The 17043-nt window shown below is 43.0% G+C and overlaps 1 protein-coding gene across 1 annotated transcript in view; it reads left to right on the forward strand.

Annotated features, from left to right (window-relative positions):
* The window catches only part of SLC25A40 (solute carrier family 25 member 40), a 38312-nt gene extending 23177 nt beyond the window's left edge, over window positions 1–15135 (forward strand). Inside the window, exons 7-11 of the mRNA XM_077490855.1 lie at window positions 5321–5494; window positions 7106–7215; window positions 7418–7499; window positions 11793–11873; window positions 14621–15135. Of these exons, the coding sequence (XP_077346981.1) occupies window positions 5321–5494; window positions 7106–7215; window positions 7418–7499; window positions 11793–11873; window positions 14621–14739 (566 nt within the window). The 3' untranslated portion in view covers window positions 14740–15135. The remainder of the gene's footprint in view (window positions 1–5320; window positions 5495–7105; window positions 7216–7417; window positions 7500–11792; window positions 11874–14620) is intronic.
* Window positions 15136–17043: the final 1908 nt, after the last annotated feature.

The raw sequence follows: 17043 nt of genomic DNA on the forward strand, positions 1-17043 counted from the left end.
TTTTGCGGCTATCACAGCTCCAAGTCATTTGGATAAGTCTCTTTGAGCTTGCCACATCTTACCACTGGGATTTTTGCCCATTCCTCCTTGCAAAACTGCTCCATCTCATTTACATTGGATGTTTTGTGCTTGTGAACAGCAATCTTTAAGTCTGACCACAGATTTTCTATTGGATTGAGGTCTGGGCTTTGACTAGGCCATTCAAACACATTTATATGTTTCCCCTTAAAGCACTCAAGTGTTGCTTTAGCAGTGTGTTTAGGGTCATTGTCCTGCTGGAAGGTGAACCTCCGTCCTAGCCTCAAATCACACACAGAGTGGTACAGGTTTTGCTCAAGAAAATCCTTGTATTTAGCACCATCCATCTTACCCTCAACTCTGACCAGTTTCCCAGTCCCGACTGCTGAAAAACGTCACCACAGCATGATGCTGCCACCACCATGTTTCACTGTGGGGATGGTGTTCTTTGGGTGATGTGATAGGTTTGCGCCAGACATAGCGCTTTCTTTGGCCAAAAAGTTAAATTTTAGTCTCTTCAGACCAGAGCACCTTCCTCCATACATTTTTTGGTGTCTCCCACATGCCTTTTCACAAACTCAATACGTGCCATTTTGTTATTTTTGCTGAAAGTAATGGCTTTTTTTCTGGCCTCTCTGCCATAAAGCCCAACTCTATGGAGCATACAGCTTATTGTTGTCCTATGTACAGATACTCCAGTCTCTGCTGTGGAACTCTGCAGCTCCTCCAGGGTTACCTTAGATCTCTGTGCTGTCTCTCTGATTAACCACTTCAGCCCCGGACCAATTGTCAGCCTAAGGACCAGAGGTCTTTTTACAATTTCGCACTGCACTGCTTTAACTGGTAATTGCGCGGTCATGCAATGTTGTACCCAAATGAAATTTACGTCCTTTTCTTCCCACAAATAGAGCTTTCTTTTGATGGTATTTGATTACCTCTGCGATTTTTATTTTTTGCGATATAAATGGAAAAAGACCGAAAATTTTGAGGGGGAAAAAAGATATTTTCTACTTTTTGTTATAAGAAAAATCGAATAAACTCAATTTTAGTCATACATTTAGGGCAAAATTTATTCAGCCACATGTCTTAAGTAAAAGAAAATGTCAATAAGCGTATATTTATTGGTTTGCGCAAAAGTTGTAGCGTCTACAAACTAGAGTACATTTTATGGAATTTACACAGCTTTTAATTTACGACTGCCTATCTCATTTCTTGAGGTGCTATAATGGCAGGGCAGTACAAAACCCCCCCAAATTACCCCATTTTGGAAAGTAGACACCCCAAGGAAATTGCTGAGGGGCATGTTGAGCCCATTGAATATTTATTTTTTTGTCCCAAGTGATTGAATAATGACACACAAAAAAAAAAAAAGAAAAGTTTACAAAAAATTGTCACTAAATGATATATTGCTCACACATGCCATAGTTATATGTGGAATTGTACCCCAAAATATATTCTGCTGCTTCTCCTGAGTACGAGGATACCACATATGTGGGACTTTTTGGGAGTCTAGCCGCATACGGCACCCCGAAAACCAATCACTGACTTCAGGATTTGTAAGGGTGCAAATTTTTGATTTCACTCCTCACTACCCTATCAGGCCACGTACACACGGGCAGACTGTTCGCCCAACTTTGTCCGCTGAACAGTGTTTCAGCGGACAGTCCGCTCGTGTGTGGGCTTCAGCGGACAGTTTCAGCGGACAGTCTGACGAACAAAGTTTTTTTGGGAATTTCCGTAAGACAGTCCGCTGAAACTTGGTTTCAGCGGACAGTCCGCTCGTGTGTAGGCTTGTTCGACAAACTAAGTTTCGCGCATGCTCAGAAAGGATTTACACGGCGAAGGTTGCATTGCAGTGTATTGGACGTTGTATTTCTCGTCCCGTCGTACGTGCCGTTCACGTCATCGCGCACGCTTTCAGCGGACTGTTCGTTCATCGTGTGTGGTCAAGTCCGTTCATGCAAATTTTGAGCGGACTGTTTGTCGGATTGTTTGACGAACAAAGTTGGGCGAACAGTCCGCCCGTGTGTACGCGGCCTCACAGTTTCGAAGGCCATAAAATGCCAAAATAGCATGAAACCCCCCCAAATGACCCCATTTTGGAAAGTAGACACCCCAAGCTATTTACTGAGAGGCATGTTGAGTCCATGAAATATTTTATATTTTGCCACAAGTTGCAGGAATATTACAATTTTTTTTTTTTTTTTTTTTTGCACAAAGTTGTCACTAAATGATATATTGCTCACACATGCTATGGGCATAAGTGAAATTACACCCCAAAATAAATTCTGCTGCTTCTCCCGAGGACGGGGATACCACATGTGGGGGATTTTTGGAAGCCTAGCCACGTACGGGGCCCCGAAACCAAGCACTGCCTTCAGGATTTAAATATAAAATGCTACCAAGAAAAATTGTTAGCGATCGCAGGGATCAGGCCTGACTCTGCGAACGCTGCAGTTATGTGTTTAGTGTTTTGTAAGTGACAGTGATCGATCGATACTGCACTTGGGTGGGCTGGGCGGAGGGGCACAACGCAGGTGCCAGCAGGTATCTGGGCTGATCCCGCTAACAATGCGCTTTTTTGGAACCCTAAACTGCTGGGGACGCTAGTATAGATCTGATCAGATCAGATATTGATCTGTTCAGATTCTATACCACTACGGGAGGTTTATGCTTTGCGCGTGGGTGTTAGCAGTACTGGCACTAACCTAGCGCTGCCTGGGGCGACGCAGACCCTGACCCTAAAACCTAATTGATATCACCCGCCGGGTGATCAGGGGGTTAAACCTTTATTGGGTAATAAATGGTGGGTGCCCTGATGCTATAAAAAGCAAACTAACCAGTCACCCGTAACACTTATACTGTGATCACTGGTGAAAGGGTTAACTAGGGGCAATCAGCAGGTTAAAATCTTTATTAGGTAGTATATGGGGGTCCCTGGCGCTATATAAAAACCTGACGGGGAACCTAAATAACTAACTGGCTAACCAGCGTCACCAGTGGCACTTATACGGTGATCGCTGGTGAAAGGGTTAACTAGGGGCAATCAGGGGGTTAAAACCATTATTGGGTAGTATATGGGGGTACCTAGCGCTATAAAAACCTGGCGGTGAACCTAAAAAAATAACTAGCTACCTAGCGGCACCAGGGACACTAATGCAGCGATCAGAAAAATGATTGCTTAGTGACACTGGCAAAAGGGGGTGAAGGGGTTAAACCTTTATTGGGGGGGTAGGGGGCTACCCTGGACCTAACACTAACTGCCCTGACAGTTTTTACTGTCACAACTGACACTAAATGCAGTGATCAGTAAATAAATGATCACTGCAATCAGTGACACTGTGACTGGGCGGGGGGGGGGGGATAGGGGGGCAATCGGGGGGGGGGGGTGTTCGGGGGGGGATTTGTGTGCCTATGTGTACCTACATGTCAGTGTAGTGTTTGGTGCACTTACTTTCTGTGTTCTCCTCGCAGTCCAGTCAAAAAGACCGCCCCGAGGAGAATGACATCACTTCCTCCCTGCCTGTGTTTACAATACACAGCGGGGGAAGCTTCTCATTCGCCAGGAGCGATCCAGAGGGGATGGCCAGAAACCAAGGGCCATCCCCTCATCCCGGATCGCTTCTGAAGCGAAACGGACCGCCGCAGCCAGCGGGAGGGGGTCCGATCGGACCCCCCACCCGCTGGAAGGCAAGCACGTAGATGTACGTGCTTGTGCCTGTCGGTGCCATTGTGCCGACGTACATTGCCATGCGGCAGTCCTTAAGTGCTTAATGTCCTCTCCTTGCTCGGTCTGTGAGTTTTGGTGTGTGGCCGTCTCTTGGCAGGTTTGCTGTTGGGCCATGTTCTTTCCATTTTTGGTTATGATAGATTTGATGGTGCTCCTAGGGATCATCAAAGATTTGAACATTTTTTTTGTAACCTAACCCTGACTTGTACTTCTCAACAACATTGTCCCTTGTTTGGAGAGTTCCTTGGTTTTCATGGTAGTGTTTGGTTAGTAAGGTATTGCCTCTTGCTTAGGTGTTGCAGCCTCTGGGTCCTTTCAAAAAGGTGTGTATATGTAATGACAGATCATGTGACACTTAGATTGCACACAGGTGGACATCATTTCACGAATTATATGACTTCTGAAGGTAATTGGTTGCACCAGAGCTTTTTATGGGCTTCATAACAAAGGGGGTGAATACATACACACATGCCAATTATCAGCTTATTTCTGAAAAATAGTTTTATGTATATATTTTTTTGATTTTACTTTACCAATTTAGACTATTGTGTTCTGATCCATCACCTATAATTCAGATTAAAAAAACATTGAACTAAAGGCTGTAATGTAACAAAATAGGTAAAAAGCCAAGGGGGGGTGAATACTTTTGCAAGGCACTGTACAAGCACTGAACTTATTCTCTCTGGAGAAGAAGCACCTGAGAGGGGATATGATTTCAATGTACAAATACCATACTGTTGACCCCACAATAGGTATAAACATTTTACGCTTATGGGAATTAAATAAGACACGCGGCATTAACTAAAATTAGAAGAAAAGCGGTTTAACCTTAAACTACGTAGAGGGTTCTTTACTGTAAGAAAGGTTAGGATGTGGAATTCCCTGTGGTCTCAGCGGGGGACATTGATAGTTTAAAAAAACTATTAGATAAGCACTTGAACGACCACAACATACAGGGATATAGAATGTAATACTGACATAAAATCACACGCATAGGTTGGACTCCCCCCTTTTTATATATATATATATATATATATATATATAATATATATTCTCAAAAGATGTTTCTGCACTCCAAAATAATGCAATCTTTTTGAGTCTTTATTGTAATTTATTTTGTACCATTATGAATAAAGACTTGAGAAGATTGCATTAAGTTTGAGTGCAGAACCATCTTATGGACTATCTATTCCGGACAAAATGGAACCTGTCTTTCATCATTCAGTATAAAAGCTGATTAGTGCATCTCAGTTTTTCAGGTGACCCTCCAGTCTCTTCTATGGAGTGGCCGATGTCAGCGTACACATATCCGCTGACACCTACCGACCTAAAATTTGATCCTGTCTGCCAAAAACAGACGTATAGTATGGCATCGGATGGAAATCCCCCGCTGAGCAAGTGGATTCCGCTTAGTGGAGACAACCATGTGAAAGGGGCCTTAATCAATGTTTTAGATGTGGAACTCTCAGGTTGTGTGAAAACATGATAGAAGTCATAATTCTCCTTGAACTGTCTGATGAGAACTGTTGTTGGTGCTCATGTTGCTGATGAAAGCCATGTTTTGTTTTGCAGTGGGCTCAGCAACTTTAATAAGTCCTTTGGAATTGATCAGGACCAAGATGCAATTCAGACCTCTGTCCTACAAGGAGCTGACGCAGTGCATCCAGATGTCTGTGGCCAATGAGGGCTGGCTGTCTCTCTGGAAAGGATGGGGCCCCACTGTGCTGAGAGATGTCCCATTCTCTGGTGGGTTCCTTATTGATTACTCCCTATGCTACCTAAGGAAGAGTAAACCTATATTTGTTACATTTTGACTCTGCCGTCATAGTAAGGTAGTACTAATGCGTGGAGGGGTAGAAACAGTAATGGGGGCACTCTTGGTGAGGCATTTCCTCTTACACAGCCACCTAGCTGCTGCCAATCTGTTCCCCAACCTACATTTATAATTATTATGTTTGGCATTGTGGCTCATCCTTTTCCCTGCACCTACCATCTTCTAAATGAGCTGTATGATTTATCTGTAAATTCTAGCCTTGAATCTGAAGTTCTAGTATATTTATATGGCAGACTGACATAATTGTGTATTTTTTTTTTTTAACTGAGCCCTATGTTTTTTTGGGGGGTGGACAGCAGAGTAGTATCTATTCTGCCTTCATTCTGAGAGTTTATTCATATACACCTCTATGGCCATGATGCTCTTGTAGTTGTAATATTTTACCACCATTCACTACTGATCACATGTCCTGATAACTGCTATAGGAAGGCAATGGTCACTTGATACCAGTCTATGACCATATTGCTATGTATTGGTATAGGTGATGCAAGGGACTGATAATATCCCTATGTACTGGTAGCTCTCCCACCATATCCCTATGTACCGGTGGATCTGATTCAACAGCTCTGATCGTACTCCTATGTACTGATATATTTTATACAAGGCTCTGATAAAATGCCTGTGTATTTGTATATCTGATACCAGACTATGTTTCCATGTACCGGTATATCTGATGCAAAGCTTTTACCATATCCCTAGGAACTGGTATATCTGATGCAAGGCTCTGGTTATAACCCTATGTGCTGATATATACAAACAAACCCAAGGATGAACCGAGGAAAAAAACCAAGCTTTGCTTACCACCAGCCTACAGACAACCAATTAGCCTGTCTAACAATATGCGTTAAAAACAGGGGTTTAGTCTGCACACATTTGCAAATGCATGCGTAAGCCACAGAGCCCCGCCAAGGCACCTCGATATCTGTGGTACCTAACACTGACTTATGAGTGTCCCCACAATGGAGGCACATGCATTTTGATGGATAGGTGAGAGCAGGTGGACTGAAGGGGAGCCACCCCTCCTTAAAGGTACAGGAGCCCACTGCACTACTACAGTATCTGATACAAGGCTCCGACCATATCCCTATACACTGCTATATCTGATGCAAGGGCTCTGCTCATATCCCTATACACTGCTATATCTGATGCAAGGGCTCATATCCCTATATACTGCTATATTTGATACAAGGATATGATCATATCCCTATATACTGCTATATCTGAAATGCGTTTCTGAGTATCTGATCATATCCGTATATACTGCTATACCTGATACAAGGCTCTGAGCATATTCCTATATACTGCTGTATCTGGTACAAAGCTCTGAGCATATTCCTATATACTGGTATATCTGATACAAGGATCTGAGCATATCCCTATATACTGGTATCTGATACACAGCTGTCACTGTACCTCTGTGTACTAGTATATCTGATACAAGAATCTTGCCATATCTCTCTGTACTGTCTGTAGCTATGCACTAATATAAAGGCTATAACCATATCCATGTTTGCTGTTTCCAGCAATGTACTGGTACAACTATGAGCTTGGCAAGAAGTGGCTGTGTCAGAGATACAACAAGCTGGAGCCAACGTTTGCTATAAGTTTTACAGCCGGCGCCATGTCTGGTTCGGTAAGTTTCACAGTTCTGAAAGATTGCAGCAAGGTATTAATATTCATACCCCTGTATTTGTTCTCCCCTCCATAAGAACATTGTTGAAAACTTCTAATTGTCTCAGAAGGATAGTCCAATCTCTACTCCAATTCACCCGTCTGTATGGGGCGCTCATACTGGTTGATGGAAGAGTTACCCAAGTCTGTCCCATGTATTTCAGATTGCTGCTGTCGTAACTTTACCGTTTGATGTTGTGAAAACAAGAAGACAGGTGGAACTTGGGGAACTGGAGTCATTAAAAAGTAAGTCTGTCTTCTGCTTTTCTGAAAGTAGAGTCTGCAACATAATATACTGATGTAAGTCACATTTCTCACTTGGCATTGAAAAGGTATTGTGAAAGAAAGTGAACTGTGCATGTGCTTTTTTATTTTATTTTTTTATTTTTATTTTTTTAGTTTTTGTGTGTGTGTGTGTGTGTGTCACCATACATGACATATTTCCGATTAGACCATCAGAATGAAGAAGTATTGGGCTGATGAAATGGAAAATATCAAAGGGATGGAACAAAAAATAAATAAAAATTGTTTCTATTGGGCATGTGTAGAACAGCAAAACACATTTTAAATGTTTCCATATATTACACAACCTTGTAGAGCCACCAGTCGCTTATGTTCTTTGAAAAGAGCAGGGCGTTAAAGGCGTATTCCAAAGAATCTGACCGGAATTCTATATTGTAGGCAAACTAGCCATCATACACAGGTGCTGGGCTGTGCCTGTCAGAGGTCCCAGATTTTATTGTATTTGCAGGGGCAACTCCTCTGTAGGTATATTAGCTTTTTGTATGAAAGAGTAGTATTCACATCCTCCAAACTCGACTGGAAAGTAGGAGCAAGTACCCGCATCCAGTTTTGTGTAATCGCTTTCCTTACACTCGAGCGTCTCATGTAAAAATGCAGTTAGAAATGTATCAGTTTCCAGGTCCCGGAAGAAGCCAAGCAGGCATTGTTTAGGATCCAGTGATAGCAGAGAAACCATGTGATCATGGAGAAATCATAATATCTGGACACAAAATTTTGTATTACTGGGCATGCTCATATCAATTGATAGAGCAGAGTGTGCTTCGAGAGGGGCAGTACCTAGAAACTGGGGTCAGATTCTCCCTGTGTAAGACGTACATCTGGTAACCGATCAGATTTTAGGAGAAATCAGTTATAGTTGTATGGTAGTCATCCATTGAACCCAAATCCACTTCCCATCTGGTCTTAATTCAGTATGCCAGTTTGGTGGTGGAGGGCGTGAGTAAAATGTTGTATAGTGTAGATGTCAATATAGTGGGATCTCCACCCATGATCACCTCCAAAAGAGGAACTGGGGAGTGCGTCTTGGTACAAATCTGGGAACTGCGCTTGCAAGGCACAGCAGAGCTGGAGATAGCAAACTAGCATATGATTAGGGAGGAGGAAATGTATCTTTTAAGGCCTGGAAGGCCCTAGGGCCGATGACAGATAAAATCTATTGTAAATATAGGATCCCCTTAGAGGTCCATAACTACAGATTCAGCAAAGAAAGGAATATCTGGTAAGCAATTGTTATGCCACAATGGTGAATGGAAGTGAAATTTAGGGGTGCCCAGCCTAAGAAAAGCCAGTTCCAAGATGTGCTGATGGTGGAAAACATGCTATCCCTTCATTGCACCTATGAAAGGAACCTACCCATGATAGATTGCAGGGATGTGTGGGCTGGGTGATTGTATTGCCTGAAAACCAGTGTTTGGTACCTTTTTGTGAGATCTGATTTATCCAAGTGATAAATTGAGATAGTTGGGCTGCTAGGTAATAGGTATTGAGGTCTGGTAAGACTGCTTACCCCAGGGTCACTGGGTTTTTCAAAGTCAGCCACGGTCGTTTGTGCCTACTGCTGCCCCACACAAATGTGTTCAGGATGGAATCCATGGTCTTAGATTTTTAGTGGTACATACGTGGGAGCATGCCACAGGTTATAGAGTATTTTGTGTGGTAGTATCATTTTAACTAGATTTAGTCTACCTATCAGTTTGGGGTCTGCACCCAGGATCACCTCCAAAAGAGGTACTGAGGGGAGAGTGTGGTACAAAGCAGGGAACTGATATAAGTTTTTTTTTTTTTTTTTTTTTTTTTTTTTTTTAGCATTTCAAGAACCTGGTCTAAAGCCTAACACACACAGGCCGAATGTCTGGCGAGATCAGCTGGTTCAATAAAAATCGTCCGACATTTGGCCAGCTGTGTATGGCTTCCGGTCTGACAGAAGCTGGCTGTTTGGTCGGCTTCTGTTGGACGAGCATTCTGGAAAACCAGCAGCCGACTGGCTGTTCTGGTGGGAGGGCGTCCTCCTGTCAGAACACAATAACACAGCAGGGGAGATGAATGTACTAACACTGGAGGGCCTCCAACTGGAGCTGTCAGTTTTTGTGTTGTGGTGTACCAGGCTGAAAATTCATGTGACAATACTTTTCATTTCTCTCAGCAAGTACTGGATGGATAGATTTGCATCTGTGGGATTTTAGAGGCAGAATTGGTACCAGAAGGAAATTTAGCATTTCCCTGCTCCCTAGAGTTTCAGATATGTTGGTTCTATAATACACAAGGACATCCTAAAATGTAGAAGAATGCAGAGATCCCAATAACACTGTTAACAAAATCTTTTTTTATAAATACAGCTCCATTTTACGTGATTGCAATGTAAAGTCATTTGTAAAGCTGAAGTTTAATCTGCATCTATTTCGCCTTAACTGGTTAAAAAGTTCTATATTTATTACATTCCTTAATTCGAACAGGTAATGTTATCTCTGGGTCTCTGTGCTTCCTAACGCAGTGCAGGCAGATCATGGCTGGCGGGAGGGGCCAGCAGGGTACTTTCTGAAAACGTGACAGCAACCTGCCTCTTGGACCCCTTCACACAATTGGCCCGCTCGGATCCGCCTGTCTGTTTTTCAGGTGGATCCGAGTGGGCCACTCATTGACTTCTATGGGTAGGCGGAAATCAGCGGAGATGTGTCCGCTGACACCCGCCTGCCATTCGATCCGACAAGATCCGCTCAAAAGAGATGGACGGGATCGGATGAAAACGGACAGGCTGTCTGTTTGTTTTTCCTCTGATCTCCCCAAAGAGAATAGGGGGGCTTTGACAGCTCCGTCCCTGCACAGTGAGCAGAGACTGACCTGTCTTCCGTCGGCTCAGCGGGGATCAACAGAGCGAACCCCTGCTGAGCTGGTGGAGTCCGTCCAGCGGATCCGCCCCATGTGAAAGGGGCCTAAGCCCTGGTGCAAGGAGTGGGCTGACTCTTGGGAGGAGTTAGGCAAATATCAAAATGCCTTGATGTCAGTCTGGAGGAGTGACATTGCTAGGTAGTCTATATTTGCATGCAGGCTGCCCTGGTTGACACGTGCGCGCGCGCGCGCGCGCGCACACACACACACACACACACACACACACACACACACACACACACCTGTGATGTTGAGCCTCCATGATTGAAAGAACATCCAATGAATGAAAGGGGCAGGCCAAGAACAGTGGTGCTGGGAACGAAAGAACTAGATGTTGCTTGTCGTCCTTCAGCCAGCAAATGAGATGGGCTTATATAACTTGCTGCAGCTTCTAATGCACATTGTGAGAAGCTCAGAGTGTACAGGGAAATTAGAGTAAAACAAATTCAGTACAGGAAAAGGCCCTTTGCAAGACTGAAGGTGAGGCTGGAGTACAGCTTTAAAATAAAGTAGACCTGAAACAAGTTTTCATTTTTTTTGGGTAAAGTGGTAGTACAGTCCACTTTGTGTTATTAACCTTTAGGTAAAATGAATATCTCCTAAACGTGCACCGTCACCCACGCATGCGTTCTGAAGGAACTGAATACCTGTGCTGTTCCTTCAGAGCTTTGTGTCGTGGCCGTGACTCCCGTGCGCTTGTGTGGCAGTTACGTCATCATGGCTCAGCCATTCTAGCTGCCAGAGCCCGCGTACCCAGAAGGAAGATCGGGTGGAGATGGAAGCCCTGTTATCGGTGACACTGCACCACTGGAGGGCTTTGTTCTAAGGTAAGTATTTCATAATTTGCTAGTATGCAATGCATTCTAGCACATTACTGCATTGCCTTTCAGGGGATTTTTTTCTTTATGCCTTGGCTTAGTACCACTTTTTTAAACCTCTGCCCTTCCCTTTTTTTTTTTTTTTTTTAACTCTTCACATTTCTGTTGTGTAGACACAACCAGCGTGAAGAAACCGGTCCGGGGAAATCCTCTCTGACAGCTGTCATCTTAACAAGTGTCCCTATTGGAGTATTTCCCCTTTTTTCCTGTTCTGGTGAGCAAGCCAAACATTTTGGGTTTTCGCTGCCTTTTGTGGTTACCAGGACAAATGGAGTGAATCTCCCTTGCGGTAACATAGACAGCAGTAAAAATCTTACAGGGGTTCTAATATTTCCACACTCTATCCAAGACAAAAAATGTTCAGGGTTTAGGCACACTTTATGACTGTATTTTCTTCTATGGCTGATATTTCTAATCACTAAAATGTGTTTTTTATACTATGTATGATTTTTACCCTTACTTTTTTCTTTAGATTCTCCAAAAAGATCCTCGTCAACCTGGAAGATCATGTATAGAATTATATCTGAGAATGGATTCCAGGGGCTGTTTGCTGGTGAGTTTGAGTATTGTAAATGGAACCTCTGCCTCGCCACTCCTGTTCTTTTATATGGCTTAATACTCAGAGTGGCAGTTTATTTCATATTTTCCTGTATAAATCAGCACTGTGGTCTTCCTCCCATTATGGTCTGGCTTATCATACAATGGGGAAAATAATTATTTGATCCCCTGCAGATTTTGTAATGTTTGCCCACTTGCAAATAAATGAAGGGTCTATCATTTTTATCAAGAGTATTTTAAATGATAGAGAGAGACTATCAACCAAAAACCACATTAAACAAATGCTATAAATTGAGTTGCAGTTCAGTGAGTAAAATAATTATTTGATCCCAAAGCAAAACAGGACTTGGTACTTGGTGGAGAAATCCTTGTTGGCAAGCACAGAGGTAAGACGTTTCCTGTAATTGATTACCAGGTTTGCACACATCTCAGGAGGGATTTTGGTCCACAGGTCTGGAGTTTGGCTGGGCCACTCCATGACCTTAATGTGCTTCTTCTTGTGCCACTCTTTTTTTACCTTGGCGGTATGTTTTGGGTCATTGCCACGCTAGAAGGCCCATCCACGACCCATCTTCAGTGTTGTGGCTGAGGGAAGAAGGTTCTCACCCAAGATTTTAGAATGCATGGCCCCCGTCCATTGTCCTCTCAATGTGGCAAAGTCAGCCTTTACTTTTTAGCAGAGAAACAGCCCCAAAGCATAATGTTTCCACCTCTTGGCTGTAGGGATGGCGTCCTTAGGGTCATATTCAGCATTTTTCTTCCTCCAAACATGGCGAGTCGAGTTAATGCTAAAGAGCTTGATTTTTGTCTCATCTGACCACAACACTTTATCCCAATCCTTCTCTGAATCATTTAGATGTTCTTTGGCATGACTGTACATGTGCCTTCTTGTGGAGGGGGACTCGCCGTGTTTGGAGGAAGAAGCTGCTAAGCTATTCAAACCACCATATCACAAGAGAAATGCTAATATCAGAATATGATGAAAAAATGTACCAGCAGCAGAGTGTCGTACTGTGTTAGCCATTAACAAAAGTAAAAGTTTGGACTTAAAGGATAAGTTCACTTAAAAATAAATAAATGCACTTTTTTTTTTTTGCAGGTAAAAAAAGTGCAATTATTATTATTATTATTAAATATATATATAATTATTATAATAAAATATATTAATATTTTTAGCCTGTAAGGCATTGAACCAGCGATCAGCCATGCAGGTCTTCTGAAGATCTGTCAGTATATCTGTGTGCCTGTACATCCCGTACGAGCAAGAAGATACACTGACGGGAAGAATCAATTCACTACCACGGCGCTCCACAGCATCAGGTTAGTTCATTAAGAGATGGAAGCCGACATCTGCAGAGGATGTTGGTACTTGTACTTCATTCATGCACAGAGCTGAGTGTCGCGGCCATGTGGGCGGAGCCCCGCATGGCCTTGCTGATTTCAAAGCTTAATAGCTAGTACAGGGAACTTTTCCCCATAGTGCTGGGGGGGGGGGGGGGGGGGGCGTTTGGGCAGCAGATGCAGCATTGGGAACATGTTTCATGTTCCACCCTAAAAACAGGTGGAACAGGGAACATGTTGCCAAAGGTGAATTTCTCTTTTAAGGTGATACCATTCATTAGCTTACTAAATCCATTGTAGTGCAAGCGTTCAAAACATATTGGTCTCTTCATCAGACAGTACCTTTAAATGGCGATCAGTGCTATAAAAATGCACTGTTTACTGTATTAATGTCACTGGCAGGGAAAGGGTTAACACAAGGGTGCAATCAAGGGGTTAAATGTATTCCCTGGGAGGTGTTTCTAACTGTATGGGAGCTGGACTGACTAGAGGAGGAGGAGGAGAGCGATCGCTTTCCTGATCACTAGGAACAGACGATCACTCTCCGCTCCCGTCAGAACGGGAATTTGCCCTGTTTACACTGGCAGATCCCCGTTCTGCCTCTGTGTGGCACGATCGTGGATGGCCGGCGGACATTGCGCCTGCCGGCCACGTGCACAGGCTCCGGAGCCATGCGCCTGCTATATCTATTACACGAAGTGACCTACAATGATGGCGATTCACGTTATAGTATACATACAGTATTTTGAAATCCGTCTGACTGTTTTGATGTTGAATTTTTAAAAGCAGAAAGCCTGCTGATCTGTCAGATTTGCTAATCTGACAGAACACTGCTGCTTTGAAAATTCAAGATGTTGAATTTCACTATATATAACCTAAGTTTACTGTTAAATAAATGTCAAATGCAAGACACCGGTGGGTGTAACAAGGTGGCCGCTTGTCGCCTTCTCACCGTATCTTTACTGTGAACGAGTGCTGGGTGTAGCAAGATGGCCACGACAGAACGTCACTTTCGTAACAAAATTTGACGGTTTGCCTAATCTGATGAAACATAGGCAAGAGGGTGTGCTTAGCTGAGAAAACCCCTCCTGAAGACTCCTGGGATGTATGACCTAATTTGCCTAGGCTAAAAACCAGGAAGTAAGTAAAGAAAAAAGTTAAAATCAAGTAAATTTTAATATAACTTCCGATCTACCGTATTTACTAATGGTAGCAGGGTAAGAATTTAAAATGGCCAATGCTGATTGAGAGAATTCCCACTTTAGTTACCAGTAAATTGCATCATACTAAATCAAAAATTCTACTAACAATGTGGAGACCTGCTACCACTGACACAACATTCTTGTTTATGTCCAGTTTTTAGTGACTTACTATTTATTTTTATATTTGTATCCTTTGCAGGCATTATTCCTCGTCTGATCAAAATCGCTCCGGCGTGTGCCATAATGATTAGCACTTATGAATTTGGGAAGGCTTTTTTCCGCAAGTTAAACAATGAACAGCAGCTGAAAGTGTTGTGATGAAGTTTTATGTTAAGCTTTTCTTGGTCCATGCATCTCCAGTGTACTTCAATCATTTTTTTTTTCCCATTAAGAATAAAGGTAATAAGAAGAGTACATTAACCCAGAGCAACCAATCAGAAGTAATCTTTCACTAAGCTGCGAACAGTGGAACTTCAGTTGCTATGGGTTCCTGCATTTTGTATTATCATGTTTGCCCCTTTACTGTTTTATTGTCAATTTGCCCAACCCCAGTGGTGTTAAAATTTGGAAGTGGTAGAAGAGACTTGCAGCAATTGGATTGTGGGAACTATGGGCATCTTCCTTCCTGTGTAAGGGCTTTTACATTTTTTGGGGTGGAAAATTTCTGTAAAGTGTATCCTAAATAAAGCCAAACCTTTTGAGGTTTTGAATAGAGTGGGGAGGGTTAGATCCTCTGTCAGGTCTTTGTTGCTGTCATTACCCCCACTGGAGAAATTCACTTTCTCTGTTAGTCTTTTGTCACCAAGTTTAACCTGTTGGTGCCGACCGTACGCAATTATGAGGCCTCTCGGCAGGTGGGCTTTGCTGCTGAGCAGCCTCATATTTGCGTTCTAGACTGTAAATATAGCTGTGCCGAGAGCTGCGTTCTCCCGGCACAGTTACCAGCGGCTAATGGAAAGCTCCCGGTCACTACTTGCGATTGGGAGCTTTCCAATCATGTGACCGCTGTTACAGCCAATCATATCAGTCACATGACCATAAGCCCTACCCACTTCCTGGCATCTGTAACCCCTTAATGAGCTGGGGGGTGCCGGCGCCAAGGGGTTAAAATGTGAAGTCCCAAATGTGGTGGTTGTCACCCAAACTGGAATAGAAGGGAAATCATCCAATGAGAACACTTATTCCAGTGACTACTGTCTATAGCTGGCTATACATTATACAATTTTCCTTTAGAGTTACCAAACAACATAAACTATGAGGTCAAACTTAACTACTTCAGCCCTGGAAGCATTTACCCCTTTCCTGACCAGGCCATTTTTTGCAATACGGCACTATGTCGCTTTAACTGACAATTTCACGGTCGTGCGACGTTGTACCCAAAACAAAATTGACATCCCGTTTTCCCCACAAAAAAAAGCTTTCTTTTAGTGGTGTTTGATCACCTCTGCAGTTTTTATTTTTTACGTTATAATAAAAATAAAAAATTTTGCTATAATAAATATCCCCCCCCCCAAAAATGTGAAAAAAAAACCAAACCATTTTTTTCCTCAGTTTAGACCGATATGTATTCTTCTACATATTTTTGGTAAACAAAATTCCAATTATATTGATTGGTTTGCACAAAAGTTATAGCGTCTACAAAATAGAGGATATAATTATAACATTTTTATTGCCTTTAATTTTCCTTACTATTAATGCTAATCTATGATTTTTAGTGGGACTGCGACATTGCGGCGGACAGATCGGACACTTTTGAAACTTTTTTGGGACCATTGGCATTTATACAGCGATCAAAGCTAAAAATAGCCACTGATTACTGTATAAATGACACTGGCAGGAAAGGGGCTAACACTAAGGAGCAATCAAGGGTTTAAGCGTTCCCTAAGGAGGTCTTTCTAACTGTATGGGGGCTGGGCTGACTGGAGGAGGAGACCGATCGTTGTTCCTAATTACTGGGAACAGACGATCACTCTCTCGTCCCCTGACAGAATGGGGATCTGTTTGTTTACACTGACAGATCTCTGCTCTGCTCGTCTATGGAGGGATCGCGGGTGGTCGGCTACCCCGCTCGCGAATGGGTGCGCTCGCCCACAAATCTTCGTGTGCGCGTCCGACGTACAATGACTGTCATTGACGCAGGAGAGTTAACAGTACAACTGCGGCAGGCGGTCCGTAACTAGTTAATGTGGTTGTAAAGCTATAAAAGATATATTATTAGAAATATTAACAAAACATATCCCTCCATAGTGTGGACTTGTCTCAATTCAGTGCACTCAGTGTTATATTTCTCTTCTGCTTCATTCCTCTGCTGGAAGCATGAGTCACTTCTGATGAGTTTTCCTGACACCAAGAGAAAAATGGTGGCAGAAGAGGGCACAGGTTGTGATTGACAGCCTCAGTTCTATTCCTGTGTGCAGTATGAAGGGGTTTGTTCTTTTCTCCAATCAGCTCTCAGACTTCTCATCACTGACGTAAGCTCCCCACCCCCTGCTTTTTAGAGCTGAGAGGTCCTGTATAAATGATGCACTTTGAATAGATGTAGGGAAAAGATGGCTATAGATAATCAGGTACAATGTATGTAGGGGGATTTGTTTAATCTCTTTGTATCAACTGAGGCCAGTC

Source organism: Lithobates pipiens, unplaced genomic scaffold (genome assembly GCF_037356315.1).
Source record: "Lithobates pipiens isolate NorthernLeopardFrog02 unplaced genomic scaffold, aLitPip1_a1.2 Scaffold_19, whole genome shotgun sequence".
NCBI classification, from domain to species: domain Eukaryota; kingdom Metazoa; phylum Chordata; class Amphibia; order Anura; family Ranidae; genus Lithobates; species Lithobates pipiens.